This window comes from Seriola lalandi, unplaced genomic scaffold, assembly GCF_002814215.2.
Source record: "Seriola lalandi dorsalis isolate HSWRI2012SDOR001 ecotype SW California unplaced genomic scaffold, Sedor1 jcf7180002053912, whole genome shotgun sequence".
Classification (NCBI taxonomy): domain Eukaryota; kingdom Metazoa; phylum Chordata; class Actinopteri; order Carangiformes; family Carangidae; genus Seriola; species Seriola lalandi.
The window spans coordinates 9,559-36,282 of record NW_019524465.1 but is presented as its reverse complement, the minus strand read 5'-3'; the positions used below and the strand labels follow the sequence as shown (position 1 = coordinate 36,282).

General features: G+C 40.3%; 1 protein-coding gene across 1 annotated transcript; it reads left to right on the top strand.

Annotated features, from left to right (window-relative positions):
- On the top strand, positions 1–26,676 carry gdap2 (ganglioside induced differentiation associated protein 2; the record flags this gene model as incomplete). The annotated part of the gene is made up of 13 exons (XM_023402266.2): positions 1–237; positions 2,017–2,243; positions 6,504–6,643; positions 7,749–7,902; positions 8,677–8,765; positions 9,664–9,740; positions 10,773–10,932; positions 14,239–14,389; positions 15,001–15,077; positions 17,160–17,236; positions 18,434–18,573; positions 25,076–25,130; positions 26,533–26,676. Coding segments are annotated over exons 2-13 (1,446 nt in total), but the record flags the coding sequence as incomplete, so codon positions are not given.
- Between the last annotated feature and the right edge of the window lie 48 nt (positions 26,677–26,724).

The window sequence follows — 26,724 nt, the reverse complement described above, 5'->3', positions numbered from 1 at the left end:
GTGACAGCAGTGAGCACCTAGCATGTTGGCTAAATGTGTAAACCTGCTTAATTGGCACTTTTAAACTCATTTTTTGTGTGTTTTTGCGGCTACTTTGCTCGCTATTATGAGAACTGAGAAGAACGACAACACCTCTTGAGTCTAAACACGTCGTGTCAAGATTTATTGATAATTTTTTATATGATTTTTTGGCGTGGACATCACCTCTGCCTGGAGGAAATACAACTGCCTAGTTAGGTGGGTAACTGCTGATTTTACGGTTAATAGAGACACTGACTGACCGAGACACAGTCTCCGTCTATTTATAAAGGAAATATTACTCTTGTGGACTATCTTAAATATGTTTAGGAAAATAAAGGATTTAACATAAGGGGTGGAAATTGGTCTCTTAGGACCAGTCCTGCCTTTGACTTTCTCCCTACCGTCCTGTGTTATGGTTAATTTAATGATATGCAGCTGTTACGGAGCCTTCTAGCATTGAAACAGTGGAAAATTAATCATAATAATGTCGTGGTTGTCATGAAACCACGAATAAAAGCGAAAAATCCAGATATATACTCTCTGGAAAGCAACGTGTCTTCCTTATCTTTGATATAAACTCAGGTTTATTGGCTGTTCAGTGCTGATTAACCTTCTTCCTTTATAATGACCTCAAACCCAATGATGCCTTCAAACTGCTTGTTCAGTCTGAGCAACAGTGCAAACTAAAAGATAATCAAATTACGGTGATGTAAAACAAATAAAGGCAAAGTTTTGATTATTTAATGTTTGGCATTCTTGCTTGATAAATGATTTAATCAGTCAATGAATGATTAGCATTGTCCATCGGCTAATCGATTGTTTCAGCACTAGATATTTGTACTAAGTATAACAGACAGAAAAAAACTGCAACTTCTCATTTTAGAAACTGGAAAGAGCTGAAAATGAATTTTTACTTCTTACATGACTTAATCAAAATCAAAATTGGTGATTCGTAATACCAGCTGATTGTGTTATCACTGACGAAATAACCAATCGACTTTAATCTGTGACACAACCTGTGACTTTATTTCTGTTGTCCTCGTGGAAGGGTCGGTGTGTTGAGTTCAGCTCAGGCTGTCACCACATGTCTGGACAGAGATGCTGCTGTCATGATGGTATTTGATGAAGCATGAAGCTCATCTCCTCTAATCTGCAGATAATGTTATTACATGCAGGGTTCTCATTCAGCTTGTGCCTGCAGTCAGACTGATGATAAAAAGATATATGAAGACTTAGTTCGTAACCCAAAACAACTGAATATTTTTAATGAAGTAGATGCAGTTTCAGTTATGCAACAATAGCTAACAATTATTTTCATTTTTGTTTAATCTAAAAATGTTCTTTTTAAATAATTGGTCTGTAAAATGTAGACCTGGAACAATTCAATTATTTTTGGAAGCAACTAATCTGTTGAGAATTTTTCTTTTCAATTAATCTGTTAATTGTTTCATCTGTAAAATGTCACAAAGACAGAAACGCAGCAAATCCCAATGTCTGAGAAACTGAAACCAGCAAATGTTTTGGAATTTTTGCTTCATGTGTGACTTGAAAGATTAACTGATCAAATTATGGCGCTGAAAGTTTGAGTCCGTTCATTGGTTTAGTTGATCATTTAGTTTATCAACAGACAATTAATCTTTGTTTGGTAGCAAATAATCATTTCCATCTGTCTCTTAAGTTCTGCTGAACATTTTATTCATTATTTTCTGACAAAGTGATTCCTTGATTAACTGAGAGGAGAGAGTGATCAACAGATTATTTGATAATGGAAATTATTAAAACCCTAATGAATTAACTAGTGAAAGTTGTTGTCAGTCTGCTGTTGATTGACTGACTGTATCCAGGGAGAGGTGAACAACACTGACTGACAGATACTGAATTAAACTTTGAGGCAAATTTCCGATTTTTGATTCAAGGCTTCATGAATAAATTTAACTTGACTTTATATCTACTGCTAAAGTATAATTCAAATTTCTCTTTTCACCCTGTTTGCAGCGGGGCTGCTTGGAGACCAGGCGCCAGCCTGTAGAGCCAGAGGGGATGGATCCTCTGGGTGCTCGCTCCCAGTTTGTAGACATCCAGACTCTCCCCACGTGGCAGCAGCAGCTGGGCGAGGATGGTGAGGAAACACCGCGGGACCAGAACGACAGTCTGCTCAGTCAACAGGCCTTCCCCTCGCCCTTCCCCTTCAGAGCCGACATCAACCGCAAGATCATGCTGTTGTGAGTCACTTGTATATTTCTTCACATTGTTGCTGTCGGGCGAAAGTTAAAGTTAACAGACATGCCTCCAGTCGGGGATCAGATAATCTTTTAAATAGAGATACAAAATACGAACAACCAAAACTTCACAGTATTTTGTCCTGGATTGAATTGATCAAAACTTCCGTGTTTCTGGTTTGGTTTAGAGAAGTTTCACTAATACCAACACACCATGTAAAAAAAGAGTCTTACCAAAGGCTGGAGCTTATTACCACCAACAAGGAGGTTAAGTTTCACCCACTCCTGTCGTTGGTTCGTTTGTTTATTTGTTGATCGTGCAAAAAGTACTGAACCACTTTGCACCAAACTTGGCTTTGCCAATTTCTCAGGAAATGGATCTGAATGTGGCCGATCATAATCTGGGTCTGATAGACCTGTGTAGGATTGTTTGGCCATGGTGGAAGTATGTGCTCTACTGAGTGCCAGTGTAGTTTTCATCATTTAAATCTCCTGATTATTTTCTCAAATTTAATGGATTAGGCATTTAGTCTATAAAATGTAAAAAAAAAAAATGGTTTGATGTCTTTAAATTGTCCAGAACCTACGGAGATTTAATTTACTGACACATATGTCAAAGACAATAAACAAATCTTCTGACACGAGAAGCTGAAACCAGAAAATGTTTCATATTGTCACTTGAAAAATGAGTAAAATGATTGATTGATTGATTGATTGATTGATTGATTGATTATCAAAATACCTGTTAAGTAAGTAACTATGAAAAAGTTTTAATTAAAGTGTTTGCTATACTTCTTCTGTGTTCAGTCACTCTGCTGAAAACACTAATTCATTTCATTAGTCTGAGTTTTTGTGGAAAGTTTCACTGTGGGTTTAAATGTAAATACTGTTTCAGACCTTGGCCCAGAACTTTTCTCTGTTTCCATAGTTGTTGTGACTGTGGGATTATGTTATTATGTTCTGTTGTTTTTGTGCCTTCATGCTGATGTTTTGGCTTCTTTGTTTAAACCTTCCTCGTGGAGTCATTCACAGAGCGAACTGACTGTCGTCCTGTTTGCACTTAAGTCTTTCAGTGACAAGATGAGAATGAAACCTGATGATAAAACATCCTTTATTTGTTCATCCTGTATTTATTTAATATTCTAATGACTGGAAAATTGATTTATACCCCTCACACTTCATTTTGCCCTGAGGTGGCCAGTTACTGAGAACGGGGAGCTTTGTTGTTTTTGGACACAAAGTGAAGAAGTTTCCAAACAAAATCTCTTTATTTGTCTTTATGAGTTTTCATTTGTTAAATGTTCGTGGGAATGTGTGGCTCTAACTCTTGAACTCATTATTACTGGCTTTTAATGTGTAGCAGTAGTTGAAGGTTTTTCTGTTTTCATGCCTTTGGAAGCTGCTGTGGATGAAAGCTGAACTGAACAGACTGAGAAGGGGGATTTTTTTTCACTTGAGCTAAATGCTCCTTTGAAATCATCTTTTCATAGACACCTTTTCATACTTCATGGACTTGTTGTGTACAAATACATCAGGTTTTCAATAGTTCTTTATATCTCAGCCAAGTAGTAGCCTCACACTGTGGTCATGCTGTTTTAAATAAGATTAAAAATATTTTTAGCCCATTTAAAGTCGTGATTTCAGTCTGTGAAATATTGGTTAATGGTATCAGAAGATTCTTACATTTACTCGTTATAAAACGATCCAGATTGGACATTAATGTTTCAGTAGCTGCAGAGCAGCAGCTTGGAAGTGACTGCTAGTTAACACGCGCTTAAATGGGCCGTGTTTCAGTCACGGTTTCACACTTGTGCCGTTTTCTGACAACAGAAACAGAAAAAAAAAGAAATGAGAACAGCGTTATTGGGAATTCAGCTGTCTGAAAATACTGAGAGAGCAGGAGAGAAGCGAACAGATAAAGACTGAAACCATCTGACACGAGGCAGAATGCAAATACAGCACGATGGTGTCAGTTGTTTACAGCGGCTCCTCAGACCTTTTTAAATACATCTTGATTTTTGCACATTGACCATACGTCCCAGCCGTATACTAGGTTTTGACTAGAGCTCCTGTAAATGTCACGGCCTTCACCAGAGAAAACATCATAGTTTTGTTGAGCGATGGAGGAGACACGTTAATACAGACGTGGCTGTGACGGTGTTTATTTTTGCTTTGCATGTGTTCTGTTCATCAGTGTCGGTCAACAGTGGTATCAGATGTGAGTGGCATCCTAGAAAGTGCAGGAGCAGTAACACAAACCCCCCCGTCAGGTTTTAGTAGCAGCTTTGGCTCTGTAGTGTAAACACTGCCTGTGTTTCTCCACGTGCTCATCCTGTTCAGTCCAGAGTCCAGATCACTCCACAAATCCTCTTTGTGGAGGAACACATGACGGCCTGGAGCCCGACTTGGCAGCGGTTTCTCTGTGAGAGCCTTGTTGTTGCGGCGACCTTCTCCTGCTCAGTCATCGGGAGCGAGCACATTCCTGCCGCACCAACATGACCAGGGAGAAAGGACCCTCGAGCAGCGAGGCCTTGTAGCTTGTGACCACTTAAAATAAGAAAAATCTCCTCTTGTGACCTCTTGTGGTTGCAAATGTCCATGAGTGGTGAGCAGCCCCAGTTGTTGATTGACAGTTGGCAGGATGGTGAGCAGCAGCAGCAGCTTCATTATTATGGATGTGAAGGCAACAAGGTGGTAATGAGCAAAGACACTTTTAAGTGGTAATCATGGGACTGCTGTCAAAATGAAACCTAACTGAAGAGCAGCTATAATTGCATAAACAATTTTCAGCAAATTGAGTTCTACAGTGTGTCATTTAATTTAGTTTGAGTTTTATTGTTCAAATTACATATTTCCATTGTAATTTCAAATTAAAAACCATGTGTCATATATATATATATATATATATATATAAGTAAGTCATTTGTGTTTGAAAGTTAAATTCACTGTAAAACAAATCTCTTGGTGAGAATCCAGCTCACTCTTAGTGAGTCTGCACTTTTGCAGGTTTGGGTTTAAGTTCCTGATTAATCAGAATTTAGTTTATTGCTAATTAGGTTTTCCACATACAAGGAATTTGCTTTAGTGTTTTGGTGCATATCAAAAATCATAGTAAGAAGAAAAAGGAGATATAAACAAAGATAAGATAATTAAGATAAGTTTAATAAGATAATTTTAAATCAGATTTTTTTCCCCCCAAAAAATGATGTCAAATGATCAACAATCTAATCTCGATGACTTCGTTGCCCACACATGAAGGACAGGCCTCTGAATAAATCAGAATAAGGATAGCAATGGGTGAAAATGGGACACGGGACTCTGCATGTAACAAAACATGTTTGTAGCTGCTGGAGTCATGACACAGATACGTCAGCGTGTCATCATTCATATCACATGAGAAATGATGGTGCTGTTTTCATGTGTGAGTGTATTTTTGTTTATAACCCAATGCACAGTTAATAAGATGCTTGTCAGGACAAGTGCACACTTTGTATTTATACAGATGTACAGTATATGACTGAGGCTGCCAGCGAGTCTGTTTCTCACTAAGAGTTATTTTCTGGTTGGCTTTGTGTTGTGACTCATCTTTTATTAACCGAAGAAGGATGATGTAAAATAAAAAAAATAAAAAAAAAAGGCCTTCTCATTCCTGGAGGCTGAACTTGTCTTGTGACCAAATGCCTTCAACACATGGTCGAGTAGTTCCTTATTGTTGCTTCCAAACAAACCCCCAAGGACTTGAGAGTGAAGAAATGACTTTATTGAAGCAGTAAAATAAGCATTTTATTTTTGGCTGAATGCTGTGTCCTCGAGGTTGTTTGGATGTGTGTGTGTGTGTGTGTGTGTGTGTGTGTGTGTGTGTGTGTGTGTGTGTGTGTGTGTGTGTGTGTGGCCCAGTTACTGTTCCAACTATTTGGAGATGAGATAAAAGTTGAATAATCCCCAGACTGGGGATTTGCTGCAGTAAATAAAATATTAATAAGAATCTAGCAAACGGAGAGTGTTTTCTGACAGTGGATACCAAAGAAATACTGTTATTTGAGAATACACACCAGCAGCAATTGATCATGAAGACCCTTAGAAAAACCTTATGACAAAAACATACATAACACAATGGTATGACACCAAAATAATTGAGCGTCTCTTTAAGATTTCTACAAGATTTAGAGCGAAACTAAATCTTAAGATGTAATCGGAAGTGGCCAGATAACAACGCATACACTGAAACTTTAATGGAGTGACTTGTATTTCTTTCCTCGGCAGCACCGGAGACATCGCCCTGCTGAACTGCACCGCCATCGTGAACACCAGCAACGAGTCGCTCAACGACAAGAACCCGGTGTCTGACAGCATCCATCAGCTCGCGGGGCCGGAGCTGCGAGACGAGCTGCTCAAACTCAAAGGTAGAGCTGACCTGAAAAACTGGAGGGAAGGTTTGAGTTTCTCTTGTCAGCGATGCCGCAGGCAGAACAGCATAAATGTCAGAGGGAGAAGACAGAATGTGAGTGTGTGTATTCACTGGTGGTTTTATATAGACTTAACCAGCCACATGATGCTCAGCCGAATTTAATTTGAAAAAAAAAAGGTCATACTGCTGTAAACGGTAAATGATCTTTTAAAGTGTTTCCACAGCTGTTACTCATTAACAAATGCAAGAGATGAAACCGAAATAAAACTTCTACAGAACGAGAACATTAATACAGATTGTGTTTGGAGAATTTTACGTCATAAAGTGTCAGTTTCTCAGATCTGTGCAGTCACCTGTCACCAGTCATGCTCCAGACACACACACACACACACACACACACACACACACACACACACACACACACACACACACACACACACCCTGTTCCTGTCTGTGTCTTCACTCCACAATATAAATTATAGCAGCAGTATAATATAACATATGGAAGTGATTTTCACAGCATGTTCTATTATATAGAAGAAATGTTGCTGATTAGTGGATTAATTAATCAGTCGACTGTGAAATAATAATAATAATCTGCAAGTGTTTTGATAATCATTTAATCGTTTCCGTCGTTTCCAGCTTCTCAGATTAAACTATTTGCATCTTCTCTTTGTTTTATATGATGGTAAACTGAATATATTTTTGGTTTGGAGCTTCGGTTGGTCAAAACAAACATTTGAAATCAAACATTTAATCCATTAATGGAGAAAATAATCCGCAGATTAATCAATAACGAAGGTAGTCAAGTTGACAAAAACTAGAAAACAAGAAGCAGCTCTACTGTGAGCATCAAAAATATGTTGTTCATCCAAAACATACTCGGGTGGTGACACGTTCCAGGTGTTAAAGGTGAATATCTCAAAACTGAAAATATCTGCATGAGTAGACTCCAAAATGTTTTTTTTTTTTTTTTTGTAATTTGGACAGTTTGAACCTTTTTAAAGTCTTTTAGGAATCCGTTCTTGAAAAGTCAAATTTGTAAGTTGCCAGATGTTTTTCTCAGTCAGCTTCACTTTCATCTGCATGTTTGTGTGCAGGATGTCGGACAGGGGAGGCGAAGCTGACCAAAGGCTTCAACCTGGCAGCGAGGTTCATCATCCACACGGTGGGACCAAAGTTCAAGAGCAAGTACAGGACGGCGGCTGAGAGCTCGCTGTACAGCTGCTACAGGAACGTCATGCAGCTGGCCGCGTAAGAACCCATCACATCAGCCGCTCAGTCACTCAGTCAGTCAATCCTCAACTCACATCGCTTGTATAAACACTCAGCTCTCACTACTTCTAACGTTGAGTTCATCTGACAAAGCTGCTCGTTATACAAGGGAGTCCGTTCATTAGGGTCGAGCCATCAGGACACAATCTTTCAGATTTCAGCCTCTTACATTCTCTCCGCTCAGATTGTGTTTGATAAACATTATTTGCGTCTGACAGGTGCAAATAAACAGTGATGTGATGGAAGCCACTCAGAGCTCCGCAGCTCTCCTCAAAAAATTTATTAGGAGTAAACATCTGAGAAACACTGTTTGGAGAAAAGCTACATCTGCCTCTGGGGTGGAGGGTAAAACCTGAAATTTAGAGAGATTTATTAACTCAATTAAGATTTAAAATATTGAAAGAGGCTTGAGGATAATCAGTTAATACATTTATGCTATACTTCCACTAGGAGGTTAATTGAAGACATTATAAAACAATATTTTCTTTGTGGCTTCTTAGGCTGTTTAATAACATGATGTAATTAACATGTAAAATACAATAAAAAATGTGAACAAAGAGTAATGTACTGCAACAATTACTTTTAACATGATAAAGTACTGTTATCATTTGGTTTTGTGTGTGTGTGTGTGTGTGTGTGTGTGTGTGTGTGTGTGTGTGTGTGTGTGTGTGTGTGTGTGTAACCCGTCACTGGTGTGAAATATAAATTGTGGTGTAGTATATGTGAGACTTTCTGTTTTTCTTGCCGCCACAGAGAGCAATCAATGGCGTCTGTTGGCCTCTGTGTGGTGAGCACGACCAAACGGGGTTACCCACTGGAGGATGCTACACACATCGCTTTCAGTAAGACACACACACACACACACACATACACACCCATATGCACACAGTTTTCATTTTATCAGCGAGTTACAGACATACACAACTTGTGGTAAAATTGGTAGTGATAGGATTTTATCATGTCGGATATCACACTTGTTTTTTGATCACAATCACACACACACACAAACACACACACACACACAAACAATCCCATATTGTCACAATTGTCTTGGAAACTAAGTTATACTGCAGCACTTCATGACTTGTGGCCATATTTACTCTGAATTAGGTCAACAAATTGTACAGGCAGACAGTCATGAACACACACTGCAGATCACACGCTGACACGATAAGATCATAATCTGATAATGGAAGCAACAGAAACATCCATGTCTCGATTGCACCTGAACCCACCCAGTGACCTGAACTGCCTCCTGAGGAGGTGAAGCATCAGACCACATGAACTGAGTGTTCAGGACACGTGTAGGAGCCGCTCTGTATGTACATAGAGACACTTCACAGTCAGTATAACAGGATATAATTCAACAGCAGCACAAACTACAGAGTGACTACAGATAAATCAGCACCTCTCTAAAGCCGTTTGAACAAAAGCTGAACATTATAACCTTCATGAATGGAGGATTTACTGCAGGACTGTTGTATTAAAGTGCATTTGTTAGTTTTACAATTAGATACACAAGTAAAAACATACGTGTTTATTATTTTTCTAGTTTAGAAATAATTTGTCCAGGTAGCGACAAAGGTTGTCAAAAAGCGTTTAAGTTTCTTATCAATGCAAACATTCAAAACATTCAGTGGTTCCGTCTTTAACGTGTGAATTTCTTTTATGTCTCTGAAAGTCTTTTGGTTTTGCAGCAATAAGGAGAAAGTTAAGTTTCTGGCGTTCATGTGTTTATAGGAACAGTGCGCAGGTTCTTGGAGAATCATGGGAACAGCATCGAGGCGGTGGTGTTCGCGGTGACAGAAACAGAGGAGGTGTGTATTGTGTACATGAACGAGCCAAGACTCTCCACACCACACACACACACACACACACACACACACACACACACACACATTACACTGATTATCTCATAACAGCAGCACATGTCACCGTCTGGGAAATGTTAGACAGTGAGTGAACAGTAGTGGGGTGCACCCTAGTCAACGGTGGTGAGCACCTACCGACAGTCATCTGAGGAGGGACACACCATGGCAGGGTGTCGGGGTCTGTGCTGTGTTTACAGTACTTAAAGGATCTGTTGCTAACGTCTTGGTGTCAGATTCCACAGAGCAGCGTCGGAGCTGTTTCTGTGGCACATGGGAGAACAACAGCATATTACACAGAGAGGTGGTCGAAATGTATTTGGCTGAAAGCTGTATTTTTAGAAAGACTAAAAGATTTTTCTCACTAGCCACTTAGAGTTTATTAATGTCAATGTAATGATGCTACTCAAACTGTAAAGTAAATGTGCCCTCTATATTTAGCTCTTACATTTAAACGTTGTCAGCTGTTTGAGGACATCTCCCTGATGATGAAGACGTAGAGGTCTGACTTTACAAGTTGATGCGAAGCGAACAAATGCAGCATCAGTTTCTTGGCAGTGTTCTGGAGGACCCGCCTCCCCGGGCTGCGTCCCTCATAAGAGTCAGCATCGTTCCTCTTAATCGAGGAAGTGTTAACCGCATGAAGGGAACAAGTTCATACGACATGTCAGACGAACACAGTTTCAGGACACTTTTTAACTGTATTTCCTTTGAGGGTTCATAGTGCTTCACTCATTCACACACGTGAGAACTGACAGAAATATCTGTGTAAAGAAATTCAAACCCTGCTGTACACCCGGCCAGTCGCTGCACGAAGACGGCACAGATACTTCAGATGAAGCATCCTGTCGCCTTTAGTGTTGGACTGAACCCACATGTTCCTCTTATTTAAAACCAGACTTCCTTATGCTTTTCTAATACGCCACTGTGTATATTTTGGGGCATTAATATGAATCCTGACGCGTTCGTGTGCTCTTCCAGCTGGTGTATAAGAAGTTACTGCCTCTGTACTACCCTCGCTCTGAGGAAGAGGAGAAGGCCTGCCTGCCTCTCATCCCCGCGGACATTGGCAACTCCGAGGGTGAACCCGTTGTCCCAGAGAGACAGATCCGCATTGCAGAGAAGCCAGGCAGCCTGGAAGGTACACCACGTCCACACAAAATCGTTTTTGTATAATGTGATGAAATGTTTCCCAGCATTACGAAGGACGTGTACTGTAATGTGCTTCACCCACATGTCAGTAATGTGTTTATATGAGTAGGAATTATATTTTTCCAAGTGGTTGATCTATAATTTTGGAATCAGATTTAATTCTCGTGTCAGTTATAATTAATCCATGATCAGCCGATGGGACTTTACGTCTGCGAAAGTCAGCTAAATAAACACACACAGGCACAATTTAACATTTGATTCCTCCCCATTTCTGTCCTCACTCATCTCTCGCTGAGCAAAATGAATCGTTTGTTGTTTTTGTCTTCCTCTAGATTAATTTCTTTCTGATAACGACCAGTCAGCACGGCCTGTCACTTCACCGGTTAATCAGCCAACAAACCACACAGTCAGTCAGCCAGTCGGCCATTTGGGCAACCCGTCAGTCACCCCTCACGCGTCGCAGTCAATTACTCAACCGCTCGGCAACTCACCATGTCAGCGAAAACATCAGATGTAGCCCAGAAATGAAGGTCTGCACAAGCATTAAATTTTGATGAGGACAATATGTTGGAGCTCGGCCAGTCAGTGAGCCGGGCGGCGGACATGGAAGAGCAGTGTAGCAGGATATTTTGTAACCGTGTCAGTGGAACATCTGGCCGCCTGGATCCTTTAGGCCGCACTTGTACCTCCACACACTCACACACACCTACTTCAGCTCTCTCTCTCTCTCTCTCTCTCTCGTATCCAGAAAGCTGTGCCTGTTGTTGTGGAGGATGTCATGTTTTCCACAGAGCGTCATCTGCATATTACAAAGAGTTTCATTCGGTGACCGGCAGGCTTATCTAACACGGAGCAGGTGTTTCTGTGTTGTTCTGAACTCACGGGTTGTTTTAGGACATCCTGTTTATATTTGTCTCCAAATGAAATTTCACTTTTTCCTGGAATTTCCTCGAAGTTTGTGTCATCAGCTCAATTTAACAGCAAGGACGTGTCGCAGGCTGCTTTTATAGGTTTTATTTTAATTCAGAAAGACGTTATATGAGTTAGATAGTGTTTGGTGGAGGGCAAGGAATTCAGTTTTTAATTGTTTCAAATAACAAATGAAGCCTAGAGGATGTTTTGAAGGATCTTTTAGATGAGGGCATGTTTTCAGTGCTTAAAACTTAATCAGTGTGAATTAAATTTAGTTTCTTATTTAGTGTTTTTGGACATGAGAGAAGTCATTCCCATCTGTTCCTGAAAGTCTCATGAAGAAGGTTTCATTTACTGTCTACATGTGATCAGCTAAGAATCAATATGAGGATTTTATAAGAAGGATATCAGGCATGAATTGACAATTATTCTTCCTCTGAAACCTTGAAAGACACCGAACTTATTTCAGATGTCGGCATCATCCACTGCTCATGTACCAGGGTGAAGGATTTTTGTTACTTGTTGTTGATGTATTGGGATTTCTGTGTTGTGAGGTTGTTATAGAGGAACTAGTTTGGGAACTAAACCTGGGAGGATTTTAGTCTGGTTTCAGTGACGACTTGTAGTCTCTTGAGAAGGACTCAGTTTCAGTCTGGGAGTTAAACAATGTTGAGTGGCGAGCACTCAGTGATGCAGGGCGACGGTCAGGAGGGAGAGGAGAGGTGCCCACACTGAACACTAACACTGAAAGGTTTGCACACAAAATACCGTCGTTACTTTAGAGCACTTGGCTGCAGCTGCTAAGCTGTTTTTTCCCCTCCCCTTTTTAATCAGTGTTTTATTGGCACTGCTGCGTTTTACTTTCTCTCCAGCCAAGTGCCAGACTGCCAACTTGGCAAGACTGTCCAGCCTTCAGATCCAGGTAGCACTGCTCCCCCTACTATAGACTTAATCAGGCCATAAATGGACTGTGTGTGTGTGTGTGTGTGTGTGTGTGTGTGTGTGTGTGTGTGTGTGTGTGTGTGTGTGTGTGTGTTTTTAAGGACACGGAGAGACCGCAAATGCTTAGCTTCATCAGTTCCCTTCACACAGTAATCAGCCCAGAATAATACCGGCCTGCCATGATTTCTCCTGATTACTGCTCCACCACTCACTGTCTCCTTTGATGCTCTGAATGATTAACTTTATTATTATTTTTTTTTCTTTTTAATTAGATTGTATACAGAAGAGATCTGACAGGAAATGAGGAGAGAGAGTGATGCAGCAAAAGGTCCGTAGAAGGACTCAAACCAGCGATGCTGCAGTTAGCATCTTAACCCTCCGAGTGAAGTTACAGTGACTGGGAGGATCCGTGTCACAGCACGTTGAAGCTGCTCCGGAGGCTCGATGTGACACTTTGCGTAGACCTCATAGTTTTTTACTGCAGCCAACACTTACGACTGCATGTACAGCAGTTGGCTCCGTTGCATGTAAAAGACAAAGGAGAACAGAAAATGGAAATGTTTTTTCTGTTGGCAGCTTCAGTTCAAACTCCCTCCCAGGCCATAAACCCTCAGATAAACTACATTCTGTATGACCTCTCTAGTTTACCAGTCGAGGCTTTTGCTTGCACTTTGTCTAAATGTTAGTTTTTGTTGAAGAGGATTGTGAAAGTAACACCAGCCCATGTGTTCGTGAGTGTTTGCGGTTTTCTGCGTCGAGCCTGTCGACTCCACTGACCTCCAGTCTGATGTCAGCTGGCCTGATGCTTCAGAGAGACGCAATGTGGCTTTGAGGTGTCGATCCAAAGCAAGCAGGCCGCCTACGAGTGAAACCCAATAACAACAGGCTGATGTGCACACACTGACAGACACACATGCCCATTTGGACGTAGATAAAATGCGTGGACATGAATACAACAGTACATGTGGTCAAAGACAAACAAGCAGGGAAACAGATTTGAACTTGAGCCTGAATCCTGTCAAACTGAGTTTGTGACCTCAGTCGCTGCTTTTTATACACACAAATAATTTCACGCTGGCAGATGAATTAGGATTCATGAAGAGAAAATAAACACAGGCAAGAAAGCACACGCATGAAAATGTGGTGAAGAGACGTACGACTTGAAAAATTCAAGCACACAGTTGAACTTTTGAGGAAAAATGATCATTTCAAAGATCAGAAAGAAGCCAGATCCAGGATTCTTCACTGTTTTCATTCTGTAAGCAGTGGACTTAGTGTTTCGTTTGTGGGAGCAGCAGAGCACTTATTTGTTTTAGTGAATATGCTGTAATATCTGCCCGATGTGCATCTAACTTTACTACTGCCATAATGAATCCATTAAAGCTGGGAAAGGAAATTGAATGTAGAAAATCAGTTATCATCTACTTGTTTGTTTGTGTAGATGATAGTGAAGAGGAGAGTCTGGAGTCAGATCTGGGTCAGGTGGGGAATCACGCTTTCGCCCGGATGGAGGGCGATGTGGATAAACAGCGGAAACTGATCCTGCAGGGCCAGATGTCAGAGGCAGCCATGCAGAAACAACACCAGAGGAAGTAAGAGTCCCACCTAGCGCTGAAGTCACTGGAACGTCCTATTGGGAATTTGAAATCTTATATGATAAGACGCATCGCTTCAGTTTTCAGTTATGGTCAGGTGAATATTAGCATTACCTATATTAGTGTTAGAAAAGGCCCAGACAGAACTTGTTGCATATATAAATCATAGACCACTTGTTTTTTCTCACAAATTAAAGAGAGTAAAAGAGTAGAAAACAAAAAGGCCACAAAATAAAATCCCATTTATAACACCGGCAGTTGTGTTTAAACTTTAATTTCTTGATGGATTTAATTTTTTGTGATCATACTTTATTCAGAGGAGTTTGACCTACAAAATTATTTTACTGAATAAATGAAAAAACATAAAAAAAAAAAAAAGTTTCTACAAGTCATAGCAGAGATCATTTACAGCTCTCACACAAGTGGACCGAATTTTACCTGATGATTTTTATTATCAAGATGGGTAGAAGTTGTAGTAGTTTTGCTGCATGTTTAATCTGTATAATATGCTGTTTTTGTGAGCCTGTGTAACTATTAAACTATTTGTGTGTGTGTGTGTGTGTGTGTGTGTGTGTGTGTGTGTGTGTGTGTGTGTTTCCTCTCTGCAGTTATAATCGCTGGCTGTGTCGAGCGAGAGCGGAGGACCTGTCAGACATCGCCGCACTGAAAGCCTTGTATCAAACTGGTATGTGTTCGTGTGAGTCATGGACAGAGGAAAGTCCTATTTTATCTTTGTCTCTCACCTCTGCAGTATAAATGTGAAACAGAAAAAAAAGGACACTTACAGAGGTGTATATATATATATGTGTGTGTGTGTGTGTGTGTGTGTGTGTGTGTGTGTGTGTGTGTGTGTGTGTTTCCATTCACCTCACCTCACACAGCGCCGGTGTGGTTCGGGCATCTTTGTTTGCGGGATTAAATACAGCATCTCTTGTCTCCTTCCTCAGCTGGTTACAAGGTGCAGTTGAAAGTCATTACCAGTAGGAGGCAGTGTTGTTATTCAGTTTAGCTCCTGTTGTTATCTGACCCGCCTGACCTTTAAAATGATATTTGAAAACTTCCATGACTCTGCATTACCTGCTTTCTCAGTGAAATGTTAAAAGCCCATATGAACTCACTGACCGCACTCTTCTCTGATTCAGTTAATTGAAATTAAATTCTGTGGCATAAAACTAAATGTACGAGGACAGAAGAGACTTTACGAACAGAAATTACTGCTTTTTCTCTCACAGTTGAATTATCTAATGACACTGATCATGACTGGAGGCCTCTGTTGACCAAAGTTTACTACATCATCATGACTTAACTTAAAAAATATATGAATATTTATCACCCACATCCTGCGGCAGAAGATTCATTTTCTGCTTTGATATCAGCTGATGTGGGATGATAAACATTTTTTTGGTTGAAAATCGCATCTTCAGATAATGTATAAAGTTTTACTGTTATTTGAAATGTAAGTTAAGTACAGGTGAAATTAAATAATGTGTCTTTAAAACCAGAGTAAAAAAAAAACCCATAAACATATAAACTGGTGCAGGAAGATCAGAAAGTAATAGAAGACTGACTGTTGAAATAATGTTCGTATAGCAGAGTTAAAAGTTAATATAATAAGATACAATAAATTATGTATACTGCTGTTTATTGTTTGTTTCTCATGGTCAGGAATAAAAGGAGAAAAAGGACAAATAAGGGATAGAAAACAGTGGAGTGGGTACATTGGACACAGAGGACCTATTAAAAAAAAACAAAAAAAAAAAAAACGTTTTTTAAACAAAACACAGCCCTCAGAAGAATTTTTCCCAGAGCTGAGCTGCTGTAATGTTGACCACTGCTCAGGCTTTTCCAAAGTGAAGTTGTCACCTCCTTTTGTGGGGACAGGGTTTGATTTGCAAGGGGAGGCAGTACACCAAGTGCTGGAGGAGCAGAACGAGCTCCAAGCTGCAGAGCATGTCACCGAAGGGGTTTTACAGGTCGTTAAGTTTGCACAGTTATTACTAAACTTTTGGAATACACCAAAATGAAACACGAGATATCGATTGGCTCCGTCATTGTATCGTTGCAATGTGTGGCAGACGTAGGCAGGTTACACCCACTGATAAATAATAAATAACATTTTTGCTTCAGGGGTTTAACCTCAATCATCCCCAATTCCCATTCGCTGGTCTGAAAACTCAGAGAGCAGCCACTTAGGATTATTTTCCTCATGGGGTAAAACTCTTACGTGTAACCAGCAGATCAAACTCAAAAGACATGCAGTTTACATACAAACAAACAAAACTGTGAGAAGCAGCGAATCCTCACAGTTGAGAGGCAGTAAACAATGAATGTTTTGACATTTTTCCTTTTATAAATGATTAACTGAGGACTGCTGCCTTCTACTAACTGACTGACTGATTCAGCCCTGAAATGTCTCTTTCCCCTTTCTTGGAAAAATATAACCAAATCACACACATAAATATTTGATCTGTGAAGACTAAACAGAGCGTTGTTACAGTCAGCAGTGATAAGCATTAGCATGGCCGACAAGGGAAAGAAGAACTGCATCAACGGGAATTCTAGTGAGGAGGAAATAATGCTGATCAGTCATCACCCATGACTGATTGTAAAGAAGCTCCGCAGTCACCGAGCTGATCGTCAGCCAGAGTTCATCTGTCTGTTTCAAGACTGAACCTGTGTGTGTGTGTGTGTGTGTGTGTGTGTGTGTGTGTGTGTGTGTGTGTGTGTGTGTGTGTGTGTGTTTTTGACCTTTTTCTACTGTCCTCAGGTGTGGATATGTGTGGCAGGACAGTGATGGTGGTGGTCGGACGAAACATCCCAGTGACCCTTATTGACCTTGAAAAGGTAACAAAATAAAAAGAATTACTTCAAAATAAAATACTTCAGTCAGACTCAACTTCACCTGCGTGTCTGTGAACACATGTTCAACTTTGTGTTAATCTGAGATACCACCTTGTGCAAGTGTGTGTTGTGTTTTTTGAGCATCTGTGCATGTTTGTCTGCCCTTTCATGTGTCCATCTGTATTTACATGTGCTTGCGGCTTTTTGAAAATTATGCAAATGTATTTAATTTGCGTGCACGTAAGTTATGTTCTGTGTTACTGTTTGTTTCATGTCTGCAACTTTTGTATAAATGCAATGTTTGTGAGAGTTTATGTCATGTTAATCTTTCTTGACACATTAAATATGTTCAGGGTAAAACGAATAAGTTAACTTTTTGTTCAATGGACAAAAATTTTATAGGTCCCATATTTTACACTTTCCTTGTGTTTTATTTGAAGTGTTGAGCCATAAGAAGATATACTTGTAGTTTTAGGAACCAAAAACCATCTCAGTGTAGTTTTACATCTCCTCTCTCAGGCTTCTCTCTGGAGCTTTAGTAACAACAGCCAATCGGTGAGCCAATCAGAAGAGAGGAGGCTCTTAGCCTCTCTTCTGATTGGCTGACTGTTTTCTGAGTGATCCAATAGAAATATAACAGATTTCAGGTAAAACACTTGGAGAAACCAAATCCTGCAATGTTGGATGGTGGGTCCAGGTGGGCGGGAATTGGGGCGTGGCTGAGAGTGGTGACTGTATAATTGTGACATCACAAAGTTACAGAAGTCCTGACAGCTGGTTTTAAGGTTCAGTTTCTGAATACAGGCTGTGTGCATTTCTCTGTGGACTGAGGATTTGATACTTTCACAGTATTAATATAGAACCTAGACCTGATCTATAATCAAACAACACAAGATCAAATCTCATTTCATACAATATTGGACCTTTAAAATGATCTGTTTGTATTTTTCAGTACCTGTTGAACACAAATACTGAAGAGCTATTCTGAACTTATGTTATTGTACTTTAAAATTTACCACCACCTCTGAATATTACGGAAACTTGAACCAAAAAAAACTGCTATTAAATAGTGAACATAGTCATAGTGAACTGAAATTCAAACAAGAATGTAAACTGTAAAAGAATGAATGTAAACAGGTGGAGTGTCCAGGATTATAAATGTGCATGCACACTGATTTTTGTCTGTGTTTGCGTGTGCAGGCTCTGTTGTACTTTATCCACGTGATGGACCACATCACGGTGAAGGAGTATGTGATGGTTTACTTCCACACACTGACGGGCGAGCACAACCACCTGGACTCCGACTTCCTCAGAAACCTCCATGACATCGTCGACGCCAAGTCAGTCTGACATTTTACACTCCTTGTTAAACTGAGCCAGTCATACACTCAAATGAACATGATCTAAACCTTACACTAAATGCATGCTGGGGTATGTTGCATTTCATAGATGTTCAACGTGTTAGTTCCCCTTCTTTTAGTCTTTCCGTTCTGTCTCATCCCTCTGCCACACACAGGGATTAAATAAGAAAATTTCAGAGCTGTTGTTGCTTTAACCTCCCCCACACAAGGGCACTGACTTTAATGTTCTGTGCTGTATGTTTTGGGTTTGCAATAGAGTTAACGTCATTTGGCGAGCTCCACTGGCCAGCCTCATCTCTGGTCTTTAATGGCCAGAATTATCAAACGTAGAGCATGAGGGTTTTCCTTTTTAAGAAATGATTCAAGAAGTTTTAGAAAGCTCGTCCAGATGGAACAAAGGTCCGACAGGCTTTGACAGTTCCCTGGTATTTGCTGTTGTTTCTCAGTTTATATTATTAAGACGATAAGTCTGGCCAGTTGCAGTATCTCACTGAAATGTAAAAGTGCTAAACGCAGCATCTTCTGCGAGGCTTTGCCGTCACGTGACCCCTGCTTGACCTTCATTTGGCCCTTCACTCGTTACCTCTCTGACTATGCTGACTTCTGCAAACGCGGTGAAGCTCAGATACATTGTTCATGCTACAGTACGACACCGCCAAGTACAGTTTTTGAAAAAACAGAATCTGCTGTGAAACGGTTTCATTATGGGTTTTTGAAAATCTGGAGCCAATATTTGGAACAGGACACCCAAAGTTGGAGCGAGCTCTCGGGGTGATTTATTGGCTGTAACTCATCCTTTATCAGAGGGGTGAAAGCTTTGAAAGCGCACCCTTGTTCTGAACTCGCTCCGTGTTAAAGTTGAAGAATCTCATGATATCTCTGAGCAGAGAGAGTCCACACTAGTCCACTCAGTTCAGGTTTACAAACCTGAAAAACAACATCTGAATCACACATGGACAATTAATCTTTCTGTTGATAAATACAGGACAGAGAAACCACTGTTTAAGATCAACACATGGATGATGATTTGTGTCTGAACACCCGGTAGAGTCCGGACACCAAACCTGGATCTAAATCAGATTATGTTGAGAAACTTGAAAGATTCTGAACATGCTGGAGGAGGATGTCTGTTATCACAAACACGACGTTATTACATCAGATACTCTACACTGGGAGTCAGATGTTGAATCTGGGATCAATACAAGCCAAACATTGCATCTCTTTGTTTGCAGTCTGCTGTGAGGTTCTCCATAGATGAATATTTTCATCAAGCTAAATAGGAGCCACATCCTCCAAATGAAAACCAGAGCTGTTTACAGTTCTGTATTATCCAAAGTGATAGTTATGCTCTTCAAGCGTCAGACTCCCTGATGGTTCCATTGTTCTGCTGCGTGCAGTCAAGCGTTGTTTGAACCTACTTGACGTTTTAGTTGAGGGCCTGAAATTTTTCAAAGATACTGAAGATGACAATCTAAGCTGTAGGAAAATGTGGTTAAAATGATGCTTGAGGTGCCCTGTTTGAAGCAACGGTGCAGTCACGGAAAAAATGGGTTCTTAGGTTTTAGAGGACGTGCAGCATCCAGACGACCAGACTGGTTTCAACAAACCCGCAGGTTAGAGTTAATTTAGAGGAGAAAACATAGTGAGTTATAACCCAAACAGTCTGTTGTGAATCACAATCTACAGACTGACTTCCTACTTCAGCTTTGACCTACACACAGTGCGCAGCAACATTTAAAGCCCCGGCCCCCCATGTCCGTTTTACCTTCAGATATAGATGTTTATATAATCTGGATGGCAAAATCATTAATTATTATCAATAAATATCCTTTATTGTTTATTTCACTGTAAGTATAACACGCTGTAGCTTTAATAGAACATTTGAAGCAAGTTAAGATCATTGTATAGCACCAGTCAATAAACACATAAGGCACAAAACAGATAGAAAACACATAGGTGGAAACCACTGCTGGGAAAACTTAGAGAGGAACTTGAAGGCTCAATGAGTGAGTTCAACTTTTTTAAGTTCTTGTCTCTTTCTAGTTTCTAGAAACCACAACTAAACAAACTTTTTGTCAGTGGGAAACTCCGCGCAGCTATTTTGGCCGTTCAACCCCTGCGTTCCTCTGTTGATTACTTCCTGTGACTGATCATTCAGTTGGTTTCACCACACCTTTCTTAACCCGTGTCTGTCTGGAAAATTCAGTCAGGAGTTAAAGAAGTATTTAGAAGTTGCTTTTCCTTCACAGACGTACTTGAAATAGAGGAACATATTCCAGACGTTTGCACTTGTTATTTTCTATATTTCAATTACATAGTGAACAATTTGGGGGAAAACAAAGAGAGTACAACATAAAAATACCCTGTGCATACAGTCAGCTTTGAATACAGATGAAGACATCGTCACTCAGCTTCCTCTATCATCTAACTCATTTCTAACTGGGAAACCCCATTCAGTCATGAACTGTAACTGTGACTGCTCTAATACACTTTGCTGATTTGTCACAGACAGTAGCAGCTCTAGGCGTGATGCTAATTACCTTTTTAAAATGTCAAGGTTATTTAAAGTTCCACTAACTCTCTCTGCAAAGTTTTAGCTTCGGCTCATTAAACCTTATCATGAGAAGATGGAGCGGTTAGACTGTAGTCAGAACCGGTTTGACAGCCACTAACCAGCCGATTTTAATGTTATTATTGCTCTTTGATTAGAAAACAAAGAACCTGTTTGTTAGAAAGGGTTTGTCATTTAGCAGTGACTGTGGATTGGTAGCTCTCTATGGTTTGGTCAGCTGCCATCGTTTCTCTTTAATCCATGATTTATCTTTTATTAGGTTTTTCAGTGGATGGATTTATATAAAGGATGGTGGTTTAGTGTCGTGGAGTCTTGAACCCTCAGTGAGAATCAAACCCTTTCCCTTCTGGTACTTGATGTTCTTGCTTATTCTGGTCTGCAAAGCGAGCAGCAGAAAGTTCTGCTACTACTGTTTCATGTGTTTCATGTTTGGGGATTACATTTCATCTAAACACAACTTTCATCTGTAAACGTTATTTGAGGCTTACAGTTTCTATTTATGCCCCAACTCTTTTGTCAGGATGTGTGACTAATTTAGAAGCTTTTTTTTTTTTTTTTTTTTTTCTCAGTTTCATTTCTCTGCTCTTTTGGTTTGGCGATAAACCGCTGGTCTACACAGGCAGTGGAACCACTAACCCTAGCCTGGCATGTCCAGCATGTTCAACCCACCGAGCTATAGATTGGCTGCAGATTCATTTTGGCTCCACACAAACTAACCAGCAGACTAAAGCCAAACATGAACACAAAGAGTTTCCAAAATTGTCTGGCTAAGTGGGGGAGATTGATTACTTTCTCTAGGAGACAGATGAGCTCATGTGGGGTTGATTATTATTATTTTTTGTTCCCTCAGGGTCCAGCGCTGGACCGGAGCAGAAGTCCCACGTCATGGTTTAGTCCTTTGAGTTAGTTTGTCAACTTGAAGATCGAGTTCCCTGCTCTCCTGACTGACTGTTTTGTATTATATGAACAGATGCCACGTACCACAGCCAGACCAACACTGTGTGTGTGTGTGTGTGTGTGTGCAGTATGACAATGCAAACTGTCGCAAATGTGGTGGGTTATTGTCAGTGTGCTGCCATGAATTGAACAGCCAAGTGTGCACTACCTCTGCTGTTCAGTTACTGAAACTTGAATATAGCTGAGGTTATTTGTTTAGTCTGTAATTCCAGTTTCAGGTACTTTGTTTGTTGGTGTCAGAGATTCACCGTCAGGCTCCAGCTGCAGGGTTTCACTGTGACTCTCGAAGGGCCAGAAAGGCTTTTGGTTGTTCCCATCTTCAGAACGAAGAGGGGATGGTTTCCTCAATTCATTAGGGAATCACCATTTGAACTGGCTTTTACTGGTTTGGTGACCTCAGGGTTCCTTCTGTGCTTTCTTTTTCCAGTAGTTTTATTCCTCCCCCTGACTACGACATCCAGTTGGAGCCGTTTGCAGCCAAGGGTGAAGTGGGTGGGATGAGGGGTCAGCACCTCCAGAGTTCAAAGTCATTTGCCAGATAATGGATGTGTTGCTCCCTTCAGGTTGGGAGCGAGTTGCTGCCATAAGAAGACGAGTCCTTTCCATCAGCGAGAGTAACATACATGAGATTGGTAGAATGGTGCACCATCTGTGGTTTTGGCTGCATTGAACCTGAACATTGTGGTGAAAAGAGCTTTGTCTGAAGGTGAAGCTCTCAATTTACACGTTGATTCCAATTCTCACCTCTGGCCATGAGCTCAGGGAATGAGATCATGGAGACAAGCCACTTAAATGAGTTTCCCTCACAGGCTGTTTGGACTCAAAATGTTTGAACTGAACTGTTGATCTTGTGTGCAAATTTCTCGATTAAGATATTCGCACATTCAAATGTCTTAGATGTGGGTCTGGAAAAAACCAGGAACGTTGTATGATCAATAACTTGTGATGCTGAGCAAGAGCAGTGCGTGGGATATTTCTTTTCAAGACTGAAGAGATATCTTGTGTACCAAGTTGACAATCTGATCTGTGGGTGCTGCTGAAAGAAAGGCCAGGAGGAAATCCATGTAAATCCTGCTATTACTGACTGCTTACAATATCTTGTCATCAACTGAGATGTTGGATGAGTGTTGGCAGTCGTGACGTCATGGTGGCACCGGAGGAAAAATCAAGGAAACCTCAAAACCTCACAGGATTAGAATAAATCCTCTGGGGATCATTAATTTCTAAAACAATTTTCATGGCATTTCATTTTATATAGTTGTTGAAATTTAACTGGATGAAACTACAGACAGAACAAAGACACTGTCATCCCAGAGTGCAATTCAACCAGGTTAAAAAATACCCTATCCAGCTGAGAGAGTCATCTATTGGAGATGAATAATGGCACTGTGAAGTGATTGTTGGATACACTGGCATCTGTTGCATTAGAACCACAAGTGCAGAGTTTGCCTGTTTAATAACTGAACATATACAGAATGAATACTGCCCCAGATGCAGTAATAAGTGATTTTTGGATTCAAGTACTTTTTCCTGTCAGCAATAGAGCAGCACCTGAGAGGTTGACTGGCCGTTTAGGTCAGGGTGTCACTCCTTACTTAGTGCGCCACTTTTATGTCTGAAACATGTTTCATATTCATGCCTGGGCTCCTCCTAACATCTATCAAAACTCTTCAGTGCGGCCAAGAAGTTGTCCGTCATCTCTCCATGATATTTATCGTAGAAATAAAGGTCTATTCTTCTGTAACTGAAGGATGTGACACAGCGGGGATTCCACTTGTTTCCAGTTCATGGAAGCTTTTCAGTTTGCTGTATTTTTAAAAACCAATCCAAAGCCAGTGCATGCAGCACAACCAATACAATATGTCAGTCTGTCCTTAATATTTTCAGACTTCTCCAGCCTCCCTGTGGCACGTAGCTCAAAGCCCATTCATGCCTGGTAAAGACGGATCTATAAAAACGAAAATATACATTCAATTTTACAACAAAGTGAAATAATTTCCTTCCACATTTTTTAGCAAATGTCAGTCGAAAAGCAGGAAATGATGCATTTTGGAGCGGAATATTTTAGCTGCAGATTAATATGCATTTGTTGCTCTGGAGCCTGTTTAGTGCAGCAGGACAGTGCATGTGAGATTGACTGAAAATAAACCACGTTCATGGTAAAGAAGGAACAATGTCACTCGCTCACTTATGTGTTCTGAATCGTCTTTGGACACCAATGGCACAGAGGAATAAAATACTGTGTATAAGGGTTTGGATACAACACATGTTAAAGGTCCATTCATTGTTGGTTTTGGTGTTTTCATTGTAGTTGTTGACAATAACAAAAATAAACAGGTTCCTCAGATTATCCTTTAACATTGGGGCTCTTGTAGCTCTCACCTAGGAATCGATAGGTTACATTTTTTGCTTGGAGGTAAATTAACTGTATAATTACTATAAGCGCCATCATCATGAGGACGAGAGGACGAGTACCTTTACATACTAGATGTCAAACTTCACATCATCTACCTGTCTGTGTATACATTCTTCAGGCTATTAAATAAGGATCCACTGCACAAAGGCAGTTGTGAGTTAATTGACAAGTACATTGACCTTAAGCAGTCTCACACAAGGTTGGTGTGCTGCATGAGTAAGTGAAGGGCAGTGGGATGTTAGCGTTGTGTGTCTGTGTGCTACATGTTTCCACTCTGATGGAAGGGCTGGAGTTGATTGTCTGTGTTTTTCTTGGGACAGCACCTCGCACCTCTTGGAAACAAAAGCACAGTGACTTCACACTCATCCTGTCTTCTGTTTGAGAAGATTAATCCCTTTCACTTCATCTTTGTCACAGTCCTCGTTTTCACACATCTTCTGTTTTTCTTGTCTTGTTGTATTTAAGAAACTGTGATTCACTGTGAAAACCTTGCTGTAAGTGTTTCTTGCTGAGGTGTTCTGGTTTATGTGTTGCAGGTTTAAGAAGAATTTAAAGGCTTTCTACTATGTACATCCAACATTTCGCTCTAAGGTGAGATTATGTCATCATGTATGTAACTGTCTGGTATTTGCAGTGTCAACAGAGCTTATTGTATATCTAGACTAAGAGGATCATATCAGTTTATAAATTTCTCTCAACAAGCACTAGAAATGTAAATGTTCGTTAATGTTGTAGTGACAGAAGTGGAACTGTTAGTTATAGTAGTTATAATAGAGTTAATGTCATTCTATTATTTACTTCATTGCATGTTCTGACTCATAACTCCTACAATATGAGACATAAAGGCAAAGTAACTTCATAGACTTCTGGGTTAAAGGAGCTATTTCTAAGTTTTGCAAGTTCAGCACCAAATTTCATTCCTTTACTGACCAAGAGCTATCTCCAGAGATGGAAAGCAACGACAATGTTAACTCTTGTTTCTGTCGGGTCTTTTCTTCTGCCAAAGTTAGCATGCTAACCCGCTAGCCCCAGCCCATCTTGTCACTTTCCAATACAAACTCTCCTCCAATCTGGCCTGAAGAGGTAGCGCTGCTCAGAGGTCGTATTATAACCGCTTGACTTCTAATCGCAACATCAAGTGACATTCACCACCATCCGCTCCCGGCAAGAAACCAAGAAAGCACCAGTGAAAACTTACAAATGGCCCCTTCTAACACAAATCAGTTAGTTGTGCTACACTCATTTCCTTTTAGAGAGATGTTTCACCGTTTTCAAATTCTAGGAAACCTTTTTGCAGGACTTCATCATTCATCACACTTCATTTCACATTCATTAAACTTGGCTAGAAATTCTTTTTCTAATGGGGTTGGACTTCACGAAACCTGCCATGACAATTAAATACATTGCGCAAGTTGCAACGGAATTTTATTTCTTACAAACACACATCAACCCTGCACAATTTTCCTGCTCCAGTAACATTATGATTTTAAACGTCTCAGTAATCATGAGACTCACTTGGAATTGCGAACAATTTGGTCCTTGGGCAAAGGCCTCACATTCCCAAGGTGAGGCCTTATCCAAAAATCTACATGATTGTCCACCACACTGTGTATTTAGATGCTAATCCTGATCCAGATGCGAAGTCAAAAGTTATAAATATTTTTCCGTTATGAAAATAACAAATCAGGAGAAATGTGCAGCCTTGGCAGAGACATGCGCTCTCTAAGTGCTTGCTGGTTTATATTTGTTTCTTTATTGTTTACTGGAATTACAGTACTTGTTTGCTGCAATAGTGAAACTTTCCCATGAGGATCATTAAAGTCTCATTAGATGTAATCTAGTTTTTGTTATTTGCTTTAGAAAGTTGAGTTCGGTTTTGTCTTTGTATGTTATTTATTAATCTTGCTATAGCTAACAATGAAGATCAAACGCTCAAATGTAACTGAAATGTTCCTTATTTTCTTTCTTTCTTCACTTTTAAAACTCAATCCAGGTCTCGACGTGGTTCTTCACCACCTTCAGTGTGTCAGGGATGAAGGACAAAGTCCGCTACCTGGACAACCTGCACCAGCTCTTCACCTGCATCAAACCTGAACAGATCGACATCCCTCCGTTTGTCCTGGAGTACGACGCACGGGTAGGCATCGATCCATAACAAACTCACAGATACACACAGAGATGTTAG